This window comes from Mycteria americana, chromosome 19 (genome assembly GCF_035582795.1).
Source record: "Mycteria americana isolate JAX WOST 10 ecotype Jacksonville Zoo and Gardens chromosome 19, USCA_MyAme_1.0, whole genome shotgun sequence".
NCBI lineage: Eukaryota > Metazoa > Chordata > Aves > Ciconiiformes > Ciconiidae > Mycteria > Mycteria americana.
In genome coordinates this window covers 8,383,946-8,401,883 of record NC_134383.1, presented here as the reverse complement: position 1 = coordinate 8,401,883, position 17,938 = coordinate 8,383,946, and the positions used below count along the sequence as shown (strand labels likewise).

Here is a 17,938-nt window from a genome sequence, read left to right as displayed (position 1 = left end):
GTTACCCCAGCGGTGTCATTTTTGATAAAAACAATCCGGCTCGGGCAAGCTGCAGCAGCTCAGCAGAGTCACACTCACGTGGAGATTAAATACAGATTTTTTTTTTCTTTTTTTCCCTAGGAAAAAAGCTCCTTTCCGGAGCAAAAGAGAGGCTGGGGGAGCATGGGTTGGGTATGGAGCGGGGTGGACGTTACTGGAGGAGAGGTCCTCACCCGGAAGAAAGCGAAGGAGCAATAAATACTTGGCTCTGGACCGTGAACTGAGAGGCAGGGGCTGGCGGGAGCCACAGGGAAATGGAGAGAAGGGAGCAGAAAGGAAGAGGTTAGAAACGCGGAGGGTTTCTAACCCTAAGAGATACTGACCCCACGTACCTTGTTTCTCCTCATTTCACACTCCCAATGAGACAAACGACCCTTGAAAACAGTTTATTCCGCAGCCAAACACCAAAATTCAAGTGCCTGCCTATAAACCAGCCCCGCCGAGCGATCGGCTCCTTCGCACCTCCATCGCCCCGGGCTCCTGGTCCGGCCAACGGCAGGCACGGAGCAAAACGGGAGAGGTGCAGCTTAAACCTGAGCACAAGGAGAGCAAAAGTGCCGTCCCGGAGGGAGCGGAGGGACAGGCAGGACAGGACACAGCCCTGCTCTCTACTTACAACAGTCACCGAAACAGAGGGGAGGCAGCGGCTGCCCTCCTCACAGACACTTCCCCGAGCGAGCGCAGAGAGCGGCCAAGTCTCGGAGCGGCAGCCTCGCCGAGGGACTCCTGTCCGCGGGGTCGCAGGACGAGACGACGGACTGCAGAGCGTGGCTGTAGGCTGAGCAGGAAGGGGACACAGAAGCAGCGTTAAGAGACGAGAGTTTCACTTACGGCCCAAAACTGGGCTCAGCTTCTGCCTTTTACTGTAGAGCAGAGAGAGAAGAACTGGTTTTTAAGATAAATCGACATGCCTGTAGTTTTCCACGTGCTTGTTTGTGCGCTCTGCACGCTCCCGAGTATGAAGCGGTATGCGAGCAAAGCAGGAAAGCCAAAGAGTTTTTATAAAGCCCCAATTTCTCTATTTTTTTTTTTCCCCCCCTAGAAGATGACTCCCAGTTGCTCAGCCAGGTATTTTTCCAAGCTGTACTCAAGATCAGCGCGCTCTCCGTCACCTAACAAAGACCATTTTCACCACCTTCTTGCATCCTCCCAACAGAAGATTTGAGCCTTTAAGGCAAAGAGGTTTTCTGTGCCCGTAACGAGCCTGTTTCGCAGTGTTTTCCTTACAGCTCCCCCCCTACCACCGCACGTATGTATTACATAGAGGCCGGTGCTTTGCTTGGGTTTGAAACAAGCAGCAGAGCACCTGCCTTGCCCTCTCTGGAATATATTTGTAGGAGCATTTTTACGTAGCAGCCCAGAACCACAGAAACATCTAGCCGGGTTTGATTTCTCCCTGTAGAACGAGGGATCCAGGTCCAGGGGCCACCTCCTCTCCAGAAGCAGGAGGCTCCTACCTTTGTGGTTTTTGTAGAAGACGCAGTTGTTGGCGCAAGTATCCGGGTGGGAGTCCCAGAAATCGGACCCGCAGGAGCACAGCGGGGGCAAGTCGATATTATATAGTTTTATCTTCTCCCTCATCTGGGCTCTTAGAGCTTCGATGTACCTGCGAGGGACAAAATATTCACCTTCGCCAGCAACACCCAGCTCTGCGCGAGGAGAGGGGATCCGGCCGTACCTCACGTACTCCTTATTTCGCTGCTGGTTTTCCTTAATCTTCTTCACTCTCCTCTCCTCCAGTCTAAGCTGGGCCAGGGTTTCACAGGCTCCCTCTCCCGGGGAGGGTTCTTGCTGGTCAGCTGTCTCCTGCATCCTCTGCTCTTCCGCCCGGCGCTGGTTCTCCTTCTTGCTCTTAATCCTGCAGGCACACACATGTTCAGAGAAGGAGCTTCCCCATCTCGACCTCCATTCCCCACCAGCCCCTGGCTGTAAGATCAGGGCAAGGGCATCTAGGTGACGCTGCTGCTGCCGGCTGCTTTCGCCCAAGCTACCCACGGCAGGTGAAAGTAACCCTGCACTCGTTGCGGCATTGACTTTCTAACGGCTTTGCATATAAAATGGTCAAAAATGCTTTGCGAGCTTCCTTTCTTCCCCCATACGGAAATACCAGCCTATGAATGCTCCCCTGCCCTCGACCTCCTCCTGCCTGCGAGTTTTCTCACCATCGTGGCCTTCTCCTTCCAGCTCCCTCCCGCATCACATTCACACGTCCTCCTGTTACGAAGTGCCACCTGCAGATCCCCAGAAGAGCTGCTCTTCTGTCCTTCTGAAGCCAAGAGCGGCCTGGGCTCTTTTAGATCCTCCAGGAAGGACCTAGGGAAGCTCAAGCTTCCCCACTTCTGATTTCTTCCGATTATGGAGCAGCTTGGATCCTTGGATCCAGGACAGGGAGCGTAACAGGGCTGTAGAAGAGTACTGGGTACAGCAGAGAAGCTCCAAGGATCCCACGCCTACTCCAAAATAGGCGTTTTTAACCAAATCTTCCTCTAATTCTTCAATCTCCCTTGCACCTACACGGCAAACCAGCCCTTTCAGGGGAATCTGGGTTGTATAAGTCACACCAAACGCAAAGCACGTTCCCTTGACAAGCGGCAATTACGAAGCACAAAGACTTTAAACTGAAGCATCTGCCATTTTATTCCCGCTGATGACTACCAAATGCAATAACATGTTACAGGCTGATCACTGCCAAAAGGCATTAAAAAAAAAAAATATTAAGGCTGGGTAGAAGCCAGGGGGAGAAAGCGTAATCGAACGAGACATTTCGGATGTTACTCCATTTGGGGGGTCAAATCTTTACATCAAAGAGGAAAGCGCTGAAGCCAAACTCCTCTAGTCAAGTTATAAACTCCAAAATGTTTTTTAAATGAAGTGGTAATAGAGCCTTAACTAGCCCACCATAAATCTTCTGCTACAGAAACTAAGGCCAAGGCCAACTTAAGGCTTTACACTACCTAATTACAAAACCAGCTCTTTTCCGCAGACGCTCTGAGCAGCTTGCAGCTCCAGCAGTGCCCCTGCGACCAGGGGAAAAAAAAAAAAAAAAAAGCTATCACACTAACTAGGAAGTCCCTGGTGTCTCACCAGCACTTGCAGGGCAAGAAAAGGTCTGTGAAGCTCCCGACTGCCAATTTAAGTCAGGAACGTGGCTGGAGGAGCACGTCTTTAGACTGGCAACGTCTCTCTGAAAAGCCACCATGAAAATCCTGCCCTTGGTGCCTGTGCCACTCCCACAAAGCCTGCCCACTGCTGAGCCGGCGTTAGGGACCGAGATGGTCAGAGCCACGTCGTTTGATTTTAGAGCAAGGCAGAGACAAAAACCATCTAGCCTCGCTTTCCTATTTTGGTGTGAATTTGCAGAGCTCGTCCTTAACGAACCTCTTAAAAGGGAGAAGATGACTAAAGCGCCAAAACAAATACTGACACTTTTACACAGATACCGAGTCTTCAACTCCGGAACAAACGCTGGGAAATTTTTTATTACACTATATACATTTATAGCTGTGAGGGTGAAGGGTCTGACATTAAATCCCCCCCCCCCCCCCCCCCCCCCCCCGAGATACGATCAGTTTAACAACAGCGACGTGACCTCACCCCAAAGTTTCTAAACACGGATCTGTAGCACAGGGACTTGGGATCAGTTCCCAAGAGTCACGGTTTGGTGAGCTGCAACTCTCCCAGCCTGATGTTTCAGCTCCCAACTCCTATCCGAGCTGCACGGGGACTCGGAAAGTAGATCAAGAAGCGCCGAGCACCTCTGAAGGACTCGACGTGGCCCAAGGGTCTCTCTTAGGGGCTTGGTCAAATGAATCCCACCCCAGGGTTAACAGACTGGGCACTAAAATAAACCCAGGAGATAAGTCAGGCTTTACAACTGGCATTCATATTGTGGAGCTTCTTTCAACATACTCCCCGGGTTTTAAAAAGTTGATGAAGTGGCCTTTTTAATCCATCAGCTTGCAGCCAAGGAGGCAGAACGCTACCCATCATGTGTTTGGGGTTTTTTTCCATATCAAGCTGGACAGTCTTCTCAAAGCCTCTGCATTTGGGCTGCAGAAGTGCTTTCCAAAATACCATTGCCTGGTTCACACCAGAGAAGCACGCAAGAGCTTTCCAGCCCTAAGAAGGGCCCTCCCTGCGATGAAGGAGGTGACACCGAGAGGCTGGCGCTCACCCGCATGTACTCACTCGGCGATTCTCTTCTGCCTCTCTTTCTGCCTCTGCTGTTCCTTCACTTGCTCTCGTTCGATGTTCATGAAGAGGCGCCTGTATCTCAGGTACTCGTTCTGGCGCTGCAGGAAAGAAGAGGCACCTTTGAGAAGGACGTCTGGGGGCAGGCTGGGATCGATATCGAGCAATATCAGCACTCAGCTTGATTGCTGGAGCGCACGTGTATCAGGATAGAAACCTCGCTCCTTCCCCAGGAGATCCTCAAAGGTCTCCTAGGGCACACACCCCAGGACCGAGAAGCTGCAGAGACGGTGCTCAGCTAGGAGAGGAGGACCAAGACATCTCGGAGCATCAGAGAGCTTCGTATCAGCATCCCTCGACTGAACCTTCCTATGGATGGATGTTCTGCCACCCGACTAATTCCTAAACTCTCACTTTCCTGGGGGTAAAAGAGCTGGTTCCCACTTCAACCCACCTCACCAGAGCGCTACAAGCTACAGCCCGAGGATTTCGAGCCCCCTGGGGACCGGTGGTCCTCTGCGGTTCACTGGAAGCCTGTATCTCCAAAAAAAAAAAAAAAAAAAAAAAAAAAAGGGGTTCAGCTTAACCCCACAGATGCAGCAAGGGTAGGGAAACATCCTGGCTAAAGCTCACACCAAAAGCCCTCCCACCCCGCATGGGAATCACTCGATACACAGCTATTTGGAGCTCCACGATGCCAGAAAGTTTAAGGCGCGGATTTTTCCTCATCAACGCCAAGAGTTTTGGGCCGAGTTTGTCCATCTTGCCCAGCGGAGAGAGCCCCCCCACAGCCGGAGATAAAGGAGCAGGAGAGATCACCAGGCTGAAAGGGGAGAAAGCTGGATGGAAAAAACCCACGTGGAAGAGAGTGCTGCAAAACCAGTTATCTCGGGGTGGATCAGAGCCAAGGAGATAAAAAGCAAGGGGCAGAGGGAACTGCTGGGGGAAGGAAGAGCCTGACGGGCCCCAGCTGCTGTCACGCCGTCTAGAAACCACAACTGGATTTCAAATGAGCTCGTCGGAAAAATGCACATAGGGAACAAAAAAAAAAGCGCAATTCCTTCAAAGTCCTTTTGAGTTTTACGCTGTAAGCTGCAAGAAAGCCGACAAAAGAAGAGGGAAGTGTTCCTCTTGACGTCAGAAGGCAGCAGGAAAAAAAAAGTCACTTCCTTTAGGCATCCAAGAGAAACATCATCTCTTTGCATCGCCTAGATTAGCGTGAGCCAAACTGTCCTGGCCGCAGGCTGGTAAGCCCTCGTCATTAAATCAGACACTCAGCATCAGGCCTGCAGTCTGCGCTTGAAAGCTACCATCCCGATGCCTGTTAGGCGCTGATATGGTAGGAACCTTTATATTCCCAGCCTTAGACCCAAACAAGATAAAGTAGGTTTTGTTCCTTGTTTTTTTTTTTTTTTTTTAAATAAGCATTTTTGGCAGCTTCTCTCTCTCTCCGTGCAACTACAGAAAGCTACACCTTTGTTTTGCCAGGCAAATCGAAGGAAGCCCGTTTCTCCTCCAACCCTTGAGCATTATTCAGATCCCAGATTTTGCAGGAGGAGCACGTAACGGTTGCACTTATGGTCACAACGGACCTTAAAAAAAAAAAAAAGAACCCAGTAAGTTTGCCCAAGGCCTGAGTCACCATGGACGCTGAGAAACTTATAAACCTAGCAGGTGCTTCATACATTAAGGCTGCTCTTGAGGCTTCTTATCTGAGCCAGCAGCATCCCCTACACTCAATACCTTTCAGTCCTGAAACAGAGATGAAACAATGAGGAGTTGGCTCCAGCGGACAAACCTGCTTCTTGGTTTCCTCTTGGTCTACGCCAGCCCAGAGTACAAGGGGAGCTTGGTAATCGGTGTGCGGCCTCTGGGGAGGCTCGGGCAAGCTCGAGTCCGTCACTGATCCGTCACAGAACTGAAAGATAACGTAAGAGAGCGGCATCAGCACCTTCAGGGTCACGTTTCTCATCTTCCCTCAAAAAAAACACTCCTCTCTGGGTGATCCCTACAGCCCTCGACGGGGTAACCCACCTATGAGCTGGCGCTTTTTGTCGGGGTATAGATCGGCCAGAGGCACCTGCGACATCCCCGTGCAGGAGCCTGAGCACCAAAAGCTTTGTCAAAACACTCCTAAAAATAGCCTTGGAGGAGGTTTCTGGTTTAGTTTAAATACGGATTCACACTTCGCCTCCCCACATTTTCATTCTGACCTTTGTGAAGCACAGGAAAAACAACAACAACAACAACAGAAGCATCAGGGGAATTCAACAGCCTAGTCTCCCAAAACCTCAGCGTAAACCTCCGCCTTCTTCCCTCCGCTCAAGATTTGTCAAGCCAGTATTTCTGCTCCTAGCTGGACTAATCACCGGCTAAGGCTGGGCACACGCTGCTAGAGCCATAAAGTATTTGCTAACTACTTCCAGGTAATCAGGGCAAAACATTTCCACATCTCAGATGCTTAATGAAAGTCTGCCTGAAGACAAAAGAGGAATCGATAAATACATTAGCTCAGTCCTCACAAGCAGACAGAGTCCCGATGCCTCTAAGGGAGGTGTTTCCCCAGCCCCGAGGCACGGGAATCCTCACAGCCAGCTCGTTCCTCCCATGCAAAGCTGGGGGTTTTTTTCATTTCTAGGAGGTTTCTGGCTGATTTGATGCACCACCCGCAGCTCTCCCACCCCGCTGCTGCCTCCAAGCAGGGCAGCCAGACCAGAGGCAGCTGCAGGTCCTGCTGGCCGCAGCGTGGAGTTCGGTTAAGCGTACGATGCAATTGCACACTCAGTTTCAGATTTCCGCTGAGCGCCAGCCAACTGGCATCACGAGGCAGGCACAAATAAAACCCCTTTTGAAGCCACAGCTGTAAGATGAAAGCAGTGAAACAGAAGCCGCCAATCTCACTTAGTGTTGACACTGCTCCCGAGCCTGTTTTGACGACAGTAGGCTTAAGAGTTAACCAGGCCCGAGGGAGCAACTGCTCTACTACAACAGCAGCCTCACCGTCTCCGCCAAAACAAACCCAAATCCCAACGATTCAAACCTCTTAAGACCAACTGGCCCAGCCCTGTACGAGTCTTACTTTTTCAAATTGGATTTTGATGTAGAAGTCATCGTCTCGCTCAGCTTGATGCGGGGCTGTCCCCCGGTCTTGCAGTTCAGCTGGAAGATCATGGTGTCCTGCTAGAAGCAGTTCCTCGCTCTCATCTGCTGCGGGCAGCGTGGCCATCTTGCAAGACTCAGGTTTCTGGAGGAGACGGGTGTAAATATGAAATTCAAATGCGTCTGCTTTGGTGCCGAGAGCAAATTCAACATCCTCGTGCACGGGTTCGAAGTAGCTTTAACCCGAGGGTGCTTGTTCTGTGGAGTCAGTTGAGAGCTGGCGAGCAGCAACACAATGAGTTCAAGCATCACCGCAGGGCACGAGAGCCAGAAAATCTGAAGTTAGCAGGGTAACTCGTGACTCCGTTCTCACCAACTGCAAAAACAGAGGGACAGACGCGTGCGGGGCGAAGGAACGGCAAGGAGAAGACCTCTCCAAGCGCCGTTACGCAACTGCAAGGAGTTGGGGGGTGGTGGCATCTCCGGAGCGACACTTGAGTATGTGGCATACTCCTTCAGATGGTAAGTGGGCAGGCTCCCCGGTGGCAATTAACAATATTTTGAGAGGCAGCAGATTGTTTCCTACAAACTAAAAAATCAAAATGCCAGAAGCAAGCTCAGAGCCAGGATTTTTTTTTTTTTTCCCCCCTGCCTTGCTGTCCCTTCAGCATGCTAGGAAGGGAAGAGCAGGACTGACAGAGGGAGGATGGATCAACAGGAGGAGAGCAGGTAACACCAGGGATCCCTTGAGATGGCTCTGCTGCAATACAGGAAGGACGGAGGATAGTCTGAACGTGAAATTATTGAATAGGCATAGGAATTACGCTATCAACCCTGTTACGACAGAAACACAACACAGAAGAGCTGCTTCAGTGAGGACAAGGGAATAGAGAGGAACGGTTATTGCTTTGTAAGGATGCTCTGAAGCCCTGAAGGTAGAAGGAAATGAAACTCTGGAAAGAAAACCCCCAACTTTGGGGAATGAGCAGTTGGGGAAAAGAATTTGGGTGCTGTCATGCTGGGGACCTACAGCAGCCTACCAAACCCTAAAGGCAAAGTGGATGAAGACTTGGTGAACAGGATCATCTGAAACACAGGACAGGTCATTTCCACGCAATTACCATCTAGGTATCTGCTTGGGAAAGCAGGGAAGAAGCTCTTTGAATGCTTTTGACCTGAAAAGAAACCTCTGGGAGAGAGGAAGAGCAACGATTTTGGGAACATGGATTATTGATCGCAGGGAATGCAACTCTTCAGAGGGAAGAAGGAAAAGAAAAAAAGAAGAAAAAAAGCAGAAAACAGGACTGAAGGAGAAGCACAGTTCCTTTAAACTGAGCAAATGCAAACTCCCCGGCTAGAGTGGAAAGGCAAGCAGCGCAACGTGAGACAACCCTGGCTAAGCCCCAAGCTCTTCTTGCACCCGCGATCCACGCGAGCACGGAGGAAGCGGAGCACGGGTCAGATTACTGAAGGAATCACACAGGAGACAACACAAGCACACGGGGACAAAAAAACCAAAACACGTGCCAGAAAGGCCAAAGCTCTAAGTGAAAAAAAGACAGATCAAGGTAACAAGTCAGGCTTTAGTAAGAGAGACTAAAGGACTCGCTACTCAAGAAGGACAGCTATCAGAGGACACCAAGTACAACGGTGTTTTGTGCTTCTGGGCATCGGCGTTCAGCCAAAGGTTTGCTCTGAGCTAACAGCAGCAGCGAGAAAAATCTTGGATTATGATTGGGAAGAGAAAGACAGATTATTCCCAGAAGCTGAAGTTTTTAAGCAGGCAGGGTCTGCCCTGGGTTACTGCCAGGAGTGGCAGACAAGCTGCTGACGCCCCCCCGCCCCGAAACCTGTGGAGGTCCAGGTTATCAGAAAAGGGCACAGCGAGCGTCTAGTTTAAATAAAGGAGGGGAAAAGGAAATACTAAAGAGATGAAGTTCGCCTCAAGAGTTTAACTGCCTGACTTTTGGGAAAAACAAGAGGAAATCACCTTGCAAACTGCCTGTAAGCTGCTAGAAAACAAGATAAGCAGCAACCAGCATAAATTTGTCAGGAGCAAGTCCCGTCTAGCTGGTTTGAATTTCTCCTACAATAGAAGAAAGAGGCCCGAGGCAAGGCGCAGCAGAAGACGTCTCGATTTTAGCTTAGCTTTTGACATGGCCTAATTCAACACTTATGTAAAGAAATATCTGTTAGATGAAACTATTCTATGGGAGGTGCAATACTGATTAAAATCACTACCCAGATTCCCTCTCAGGAGTTCACTGCACAAAAACAGAGTAAGAACTAGGTGGGCTCTCCTTGATAATGTCATTATCGGCCTGGATGATGGAAGACAGAAGCATCTTGATTACATTTACCGACCCCACCAAGCCACTTGAAGTTGCAGAAGTATTTGAGGACAGGCTAAAAACGCTTGGGTTCAAACCAAAGATGTCAGCTGGAATAGGCAGCACAAGGAAATTCAACGAGGACAAAAGCAAAGGGCAAAGCAGCGTGCTATGGCAGCAATTACCAGGGTGGCTGAGTTCACGGCAGCCTTTTGCATCTGAAGAGAAGGGAATAAGCTGCTGTTCTGCCTAGCTGTGAACACAGCAAACCTTTATACACAGACAAAGAGTCAGATTAATATTAGAGTGGTTTTTTTCACTATCTTGGAGTAATAAAACAGCGTTATGCAATAAATCAATAAATTCCTCCCGGAATAAATTGCCTAGGGAAGCTGTTAAATCCTCCTTGCCAGCGGTTTGAAGAGAGCATAGATTAACTGTAGCTGCAGTAAGGTTCAGGTGGCCCCGGATCCCTCCCAGCCTTGTTTCTCACTGCCGTGGATGACTCGCCACGGGACTCCCACACATCCCGCTCGCTATCTTCTGTAACCCTCTGGCTTGCATGGGCAGCGACTGTATTATTCATGCGAGGTTTTAGTGCTGCTAATAGCCAAGTAATGAATCACTCCATCTTGCTGAGCAGGACGAATGCACTGAGGACTTAAACAGAAGGTATGTTTAGTGTCCAAAACAGATAAGAGGTTTTCGAGCCCATAATTATACTGTTTCTGTAACTCTTGTTCACAAAGCTGACTTCCTCGAACAGAAATCCAACAGTATACAGAGGAGGAAGAGCCGGACCAGCCCTTATATGAAAGGTATTTTCTAGATAACAGCCAGCCAAGAATGAAGAATTGCAAGACTGGCAGGAAACTGGCTCCGGAGGAGGCAATAAGACAAAATACCAGGTTGGGTTGCTGCTGGTGCTCTCCAGGATGGACCAAGTAAGTCAGTTTAAGAAAGGTCTTCACACAGAAAGCGGGATAATAGCTGTGACACAAAGCTGCTCTTGAGAACTGGAGTGACAAAAGCAGGACGAAACGCAACAGAACAAAAGGTGAGGCACTCGGGACTGACCTCCTTACGTGGCTCCTATGCCCTGCTTCGAGGAAAGCAGACGCATGCCAACAATTCTCTACCAGAAGCCAGCCCTGGGTGAGGAAAACCCTCCAGATCTTTGGCACCCACACGAAACAAGGGTTTGATGCAAGGGAAAGAGCTGTTGAGGTTTGTTGAAGAAATAAAGGCACCTAAGGGGAAGGCTGATCATCACATTCCTCCCAGATCACAATCTCAGCCTTTAAAAAAAAAAAAAAAAAGATCTGTTTTGAATTCTTGTTTCCTAGTTTCTCTCAGAGTTAGTCTCTGCAAACAGAGATGTTTTAACCCACTTTATCCTGCTGCCTTCTCTGAAAGGCAGCAAGAACAGAGGGTCAGAGCCCTTGGGCCACCAAAATCCATGGGCTAACCATCAGGTGGGTCACGAAAGCCCAGTTCGTTTCACTTCTGCTGGAGAAACTCACTGAACTACGCTTTGGATTTGCTAATTAGAGCCAGACCTTCAACGGTTTGCAAGGTGATTCCTCTTACCCTACCCCAGGCACCCCTGGCTCACCTCTCGCCTCCAGACGCCGCCGGGGAGTTCGGGGGGACCCGCTCCTTGGGGCACGGTTTTGCAGGACGCCAGCCTGCGCCGAACTTGCTTCACGGTTTTGCTAAGCTGTTAAGAGGGAAGGTACAGACAAGACAAAACAAGAGGTCACTAGCTGCTTTCCGCGAGGGCTACGCCAAGAAGTTCAGCTGCACGGAAGAGATCTCCTCACGTACCCTGCTCCAACCAAGGTGCTTTATCAAGGGAGCGCAACAAAACGCACAATTAGCTTCACAAATAGGTATAAGGTAACCTGCAACCCAAGGTGTCTTTCAGAGACGCCCCAACGCATTGAAATCCTGATCCAGGCAAGGTAAAGGATTTGGTTATAGCTCATCCGCTCCCAAATCACTTTGCTGAGATGCCAGAAGTCCCAGATCCCCAGTTGTCTGGCCCGGTATCCAGCCAGAAGGGGATTCTCCGCACCAGGGAAAGCGCTACTTCAACCAGAATAACTCCAGCTCCTAGGCGAACACACGCGCTTTCTAAAATGCCAAACGCAGCATAAGCACCACTATTAAAAAAAAAAAGCTTAAAACAATCCCTAAGGCAGGTTTTCCAAGATTTTGCGATCCCATACGCCTGGTCTGCAGCAGACGAGCTGCAATGAGGTGGCACCACCTAGTGTCACCTCTCCGCCACGACACGCCTGCACAGCAACAAGCCCCTGCGTGCGGAGGGAAAATTCACTGTATCTACAAGCAGCAGGGCAAGTACAACCACAGCATCCTCCAAGAAGACATCTACTATCCGTTTTGATGCTCTGATGAGTGCTATGGAGGAGTTCAACGATAGGCAGTAAACCAGAGTGAAAACGTAAGGCGGTGTTTCATTCAGTATTAAAAAAAATATATATATTAGGATGCGTTGTAAAAGAAAAAGAAATATTGCTTGTTCTCCATTTCAAACCATGAGCAACCGGCGTGATGAAGCAGGGATGAAAAACGCAGGAGGGGAAGCGCTCACCTTGGCGGCTTGCTGCTGGAACGGCTCGCTTTGCATCCCTTGCCGCTGTGCCGGGACGGCGCAAGCGCCGGGACCGCAGATAGCGGGCACGGGGTGACTCCGAAACAGGCACGTGTTCTTCCGAGGGGTCAAGCGCAGCGCCGAGTCCGAGTACTGCATGGCGACGCAGCTCTCCCTCTCCGCCTGCCGGGACACAGACCCCAGAGTTAAAAAGCCGCGTGCAAATCTCTAAGCGTGGCCTAGCAGGACACCGCCCGTGCTGCGTGGGAGTCGCTGGCTCCATTTGGCGGCATTTCTTGGGATGGGCGTTTTTGCTCTCCATGCTGAGAGGGGCACAAAGAGCCATCAGGCTCTCAGGGGCTGAAGGCATCCGCAGGCTTTCAGTTTGGAGCGGTGCTAGCAGAGTTACATGAGGACATCCCCACTCAACCGTGCCTCCCGAGCCCTGGAAACAGCCCAAACACCCCAGGGGTGGCCAAAACCGTTGACATTTCAGTGCCTTCCCTTCTTGCTCCACAGTCAGTTTCTGGCAAGTCTTCCTGGCAGTTTGTTTAAAAGTAGAAAGGATTAAATATATTCACAGGATAATCTGAAACAAGCCAGCGGGGGGAAATGGGAATGCGAAGACAGCGTGAAAGTGTTCCTTGCAAACTATTAGACTGCCCTGGAAAAGGGATGGCAGAAATGAGCTGCTTTGTTTAAAACTCGCCCAGGAGACATCCACACCATTCACAGCGCCGGCCTGGCTATTTTTTAACTCCCCGCAATTCTGCACAGGGCACCGGGATGCTGTTCTTCAGCCGCCCGAGAGAGCCAGTGACCTTTCCGCGGGGAGGCAAAGGGCTTAAAGCACCTTCAGCGCCAGAGCGAGCCAAGGTGTCACGCTGACCTCGCTTGAGGGGACACCGTTTGCGGCCACGGGGCCTGCCGTGACCACGAGATTCCTCATTTTTTTCTTATTAACACCTTGACTTGAGGTCTAGCAGGTTTGTTTATTGTGGGGTTTTTTTTTTCTGTTTTACGCTGGTTTCAGAGGAGTTTCTCCTGTAAGGCGGGGACAGAGATCTGCTTACCGCTTCGTAGGACTTCTGCAGCTGCTGCTTTCTTCGCATCCTGACCTGCTGGTTCACCCGCTGCTTCACGGCTCCCTGGAAACGTCTCAGGCTGGCTGCCTTCTCCCGTTGCTGCTCCTTCAGCTCCTCCTCCACCTGAAATGCTGAAGCCTGCAAGAGGTGACAGCGGATTTTACGTGAGTTTTGCTACCTCGCAGCATTACAGCGATTTGTATTCCATCTTCCCTTCCCACACCTGCATCTACGAGCCAGGCAAGCAGCACCCAGAGCAAACTTAACGACGTTTTGTTTCAAAATCTGTACAGTAACAGCTTGGACAACGTCTACGGAATTCTTTTGAGCTTGGATTGAATCTACCTAGCCAGATACAGAGCGTGCACTCCTCCTCCTTTAACTCTGCAATGCACACAGAAAGAAAAAAGAAGGTAGCCTCATACAGCAACTCCCAGCCCCTGCTGCCACAAAAGGACGCTCAAATATTCAAAGCCCAGATCCAAAAGGAACAGACCTCTGATCCCATTAACGCTCTGCAAGGCTGGAAGCGTAGCAGGGAAGCAGTTTACAGAGCACAACACAGGCAGGGCTACCGCTCCCAGAATGTTTTTACCATCTGAAGTAAAAGAGTAAAAGCAATGACCTCAAAAAAAAAAAAAAAAAAAAAAAAAATCAGGTTTTTTTAAGGGTCTCGCTTGAAGTCACGCCAAGCAATTCTGCTTATGCTACCACAGTTTAAAGACGACCGGTATCGCTCTCCTGGCTGTCACCGCAGCACGGCCTAAAGCAAGAAAAATCAGCGAAGGCACAGAAAGGGGCGAGTCTAAAAATCAACTTAGTAAACGCTGGGTCGGATGCTCCCAACATCCCGGTGCCTGCCAGGAACATTACCAGCAGCAAAGCAAGGTCAGCACAACCAAACAAAGCACAAAGGCGGGGAGAAATCTGCACTGTTAACGATGAAAGCAAGCCAGAGCTACGCGAAACGGCGCCATCGACAGCTTGCTCCATTCCCCCTTGGCAACCTCATTAGCAATTCTGATGCAGAAGGCATTAATATATATTTTTTTAATACGATCCACTGGCGTATAAAAGCGTATTAAATAAGCTCCGATAAGCCTGCGCACTTTCATCCACACCTGAAGGCACCCCAAAGCTCCTGTGCTGGGGGGGGAGGACCAGGAGCACCCAGGCCCCCCGAAGCAGTCACGAAGAGTTCGGCTCCCCCAGAAGTTTCACGGTGCCGAGGTGGAAGTTATGTGGAATACGGAGATGATTCATTTCCATATATTATCTCAACCTTTCAGGATTTAAATTACAATATGGAAATAAATCATCTCAGAAGGGCAGGAGCTTCTGTAACATTTAGACATTAATTACAGGGGACTGAACTCATCATCCTATATTTAACGCACTTTTAGTCCTCTTAGAATAAGCCTCAAAGCAGAAATCTCCAAGATAAGCATCGATAAAGATTTCTTCAGTTTTTTTAACGGGGTACAGCAGAGATTGGCTCCAGACCCTGAAGCATTCAACTTTTTTTTTTTTTTTTTTTAAATCAGCAACATGGAATAAATCCTCGGCTTACCGACATCCTTCACGGATGAACGGGAAGGCAAAGAGCAGCATCGATATGGGGGGGACCGGTCAGCTGGGTACGGCACGGGTACCTCAAATGCGAAGCGATGGCGAGGAGTTCAAAACCCGGTGCTCATAAACCAAGGAGCATCCGGGAATAGTGAGAAAAAACTCAAAGTGGGGGCACAAACCTGCTAAGTTTTAGCTGCGCTACCTATGCTGGAAGGCAGCTTCTAGTAACACGTTGAAAATCTGTAGGTCCAGCTAAAATTAAAAGTGCAGAGCGCACAGTACGAATAATTACGTAATAAACGGCGGCTGATTAGAGCATTGACTGGATTCCCCACCTGACTGATTTTTAAAACCGATGCGTTTCTCCTAGAAAACACAGTTTATTTGAGGGGAATCAACTCAGGGCTTGTGCAAACGGGACGCCAGGTTACGTGGACGCCTCGGTGGCTTTTGCCCCTACCAAAAATCATTAAAAGAAATGATTCTTTTTAGGAGCAGTGTTCCTGGCTGCCTTCAAAGGGAGATAAAGCTCGTTTTCGCCTCCGATTGCCCCCACGGGGTTCACTGGCACAACTGGGGGGGCTGGAGACGTCCCTGGCAAGACCCGAAAGCCCGGGCGGTGCCCAGGACCCCCGCGGCAGCACTCACGAAGGCCAGGCTCTCCTCCGGCTCCCCCGGAGCGCTCTCCACCCAGACACCCACGGGGGCCACGCTCTGGTTCCTCTCGGCCAGCACCCGCCAGCTCTGCCGCGGGGGTCTCGCCTGATGCCCCCCCGGGTGCTCCCCGGCCCCCCGGGGCCGCTCCTTGGAGGGCGGCAGCATCCCGGCACCGCGGGGGGTTCGGCCCTGGGGAAGGAGCAGAGGGGCTGAGCGTGCCCCCCAGGCACCCCCACCTGCACCCCCAGCCCCCCCCCCCGACCCGGGCCCCATCTCCTGCCCCCCGGGCCCACCTCCCCCCAGCCATGGTGCACCCCACTGCTCCCCCCACACGACTGTGCCCCCCCGTTATCCAACCCCAAGGCACCCCACGGTAGCCCTGCAGCCCCCCCACCTCCCCATACTGACTGGGGACCCCCAAACCCTCGCAGCTGAGCACCCCCTATACCCCCTGTGCACCCCCCCACCATAACGCACCCCCATCTCTATCAGCCCCCCCCACACCCCGGACAGCCCACTGTGCCCCCGGGCACCCCTTACACTCCCCTCACCCTCTAGATACCCCAATGCCCCCGGGCACCCCCCCCCCAATCTCCTCACCCCTTGGGCATCCCCCTGCACCTTCATCTCCCCATAACCCCCCCCTCACCCCCTGGGCACCCCGACCCCTGCATCCCCCCTCCCTTCAGCTTCTGGGCCCCCCCCCCAACCCCTGCACTCCCCCTCCCTTCCTGGGCCCCCCTCACCCCCTGGGTCCCCCCAACCCCTGCACCCCCCTCCCCTCAGCTTCTGGGCCCCCCACCCCTGCACCCTGCTCCCCTCAGCTTCTGGGCCCCCCCAACCCCTGCGCCCCCCTCCCCTCACACCCTGGGTCCCCCCTCCCTTCCTGGGCCCCTCCCAATCCCTTCACCCCCCTCCCCTCACCCCCTGGGTCCCCCCAACCCCTGCACCCCCCTCCCCTCAGCTTCTGGGACCCCCCGACCCCCTGCACCCCCCCTCCCCTGACCCCCGCCATCCCCCCCCGCCCTCACCAACCGCCACTTCCGCCTCAACCGACGCTTTGAATCCCGGCGCCACTTCCGCCCGCCCGGCCCCACCCACAGCCCCGCCCACGGTCCCGCCCATTGCCCCAGCCCCTCCGGCGCGCCCCGGCCCCGCCCCGCTCCGGCCCCCTGGCCCCGCCTCCAGCCCCGCCCCCGGCTCGCTCCAGCCCCTCCCTGCCCCGCCCCCGCCCAGCCGCCCGCCCACACGTGGTCCCGAAGACCCCGGTTCGCGTCCCGCCGCGGCGGGGGGGGATGGGGGGGGGCGGAACTGCTCTGTGTCCCCCCCGAAAATCCCCGAAACAACCCCCTGAGCATCCCTGAAACACCCCCCCCACAGCAGCCCCCTGAAACCCCCCCAATATCCCTATAGTGTCCCCCATAGCATCCCTGAACCCCCCCAAAGTATCTTCTTATCTCCCCACAGCGGCCCCCCCCATAACATCTCCCTATAGCATCACCCCAAAGCAACTCCCCCACCCCCTATAGTGCCCCCCTTAATGCTTCCACCTCAAAAAGTCCCTCAAACCATTTCCCTATAGCATCCCCCAAATCCCTCCTCACAGCATCCCCCCAAAAAGTCCCCCCCCAAACCTCCCCGTAGCATCCCCTCCATAACATTCCCCCCCCCGCCCCAAAAGTCTCCCCCAAACCATCTCCATCCCACTGGGGCAAGACGCTCAGAGGCCTCGACCCCTTTTTTGGGGGCTGGGGAGCCTCCCAGGGCGGGAGGCGGGGGGGGCTCACTGGGGTGATGAGCTTGGCAGGTCTCAGAGAGGGGGTGGGAAGCAGCTCCGGGCGTCCTGCCCCGCATCCCCGCTGCCCTATTCAGCGATGCCCGGGGAACCGCCGCTAATTGGCACCGGAGCTGGACCGAAGCCTGGATGCGACGGCGGCTTCTTTATAAAGCTTGGGAAGAGAGAAAAAAATTGGGGGGGGGGGGGATATTCTGCATTATGGGGGGGATCCAGCTTTGCAAAACGCCTCCCCTCCCCAAACCCCCCGACTTAATGGGGTGCTCAGAGCCCTAAATCCCATGGGATTGTCCGCGGAGGGGCCGGCAAGCCTTAGCCGGGCTCGATGGGGTGATGCCCCCGACCTCAAGCGTCTCCCCAGGATGGGGAAAACATGGAAATAAGGGGTCGTAACGGGGGGGGAAATTGCAAATCTGAGTGTTTTTTCCCCAAATAAATGTCAGCTCGAGGCCGCCGGGGAGGCGAAAGCCATCAGGACACAGGGCCCTATTGAGAAAAGAAAGAACAACAAAAAAAAAAAAAAAGAAGGGGAAAAAAAAAAATAAATTAGCCG

The 17,938-nt window shown here is 52.3% G+C and overlaps 1 protein-coding gene across 6 annotated transcripts; it reads right to left on the bottom strand.

The window, feature by feature from the left end:
* Positions 1–547: 547 nt before the first annotated feature.
* On the bottom strand, positions 548–16,672 carry CCDC15 (coiled-coil domain containing 15). 6 transcript variants are annotated; one of them, XM_075521233.1, is made up of 12 exons: positions 16,622–16,672; positions 15,582–15,779; positions 13,350–13,499; positions 12,277–12,459; positions 11,275–11,379; positions 7,784–7,918; positions 7,310–7,474; positions 6,029–6,148; positions 4,228–4,331; positions 1,718–1,897; positions 1,497–1,645; positions 548–817 (listed from the first exon to the last, which is right to left on the bottom strand). In XM_075521233.1, the coding sequence occupies exons 2-12, from the start codon at positions 15,753–15,755 to the stop codon at positions 696–698; spliced, it is 1,587 nt and encodes a 528-aa protein (XP_075377348.1). In that variant the 5' UTR covers positions 15,756–15,779; positions 16,622–16,672; the 3' UTR covers positions 548–695. The 6 variants fall into 6 exon arrangements, with proteins under 6 accessions (XP_075377348.1, XP_075377347.1, XP_075377349.1 ...); XM_075521232.1 differs by having other exon boundaries at positions 16,626–16,665; XM_075521234.1 differs by having other exon boundaries at positions 1,727–1,897; positions 16,626–16,665.
* Positions 16,673–17,938: the final 1,266 nt, after the last annotated feature.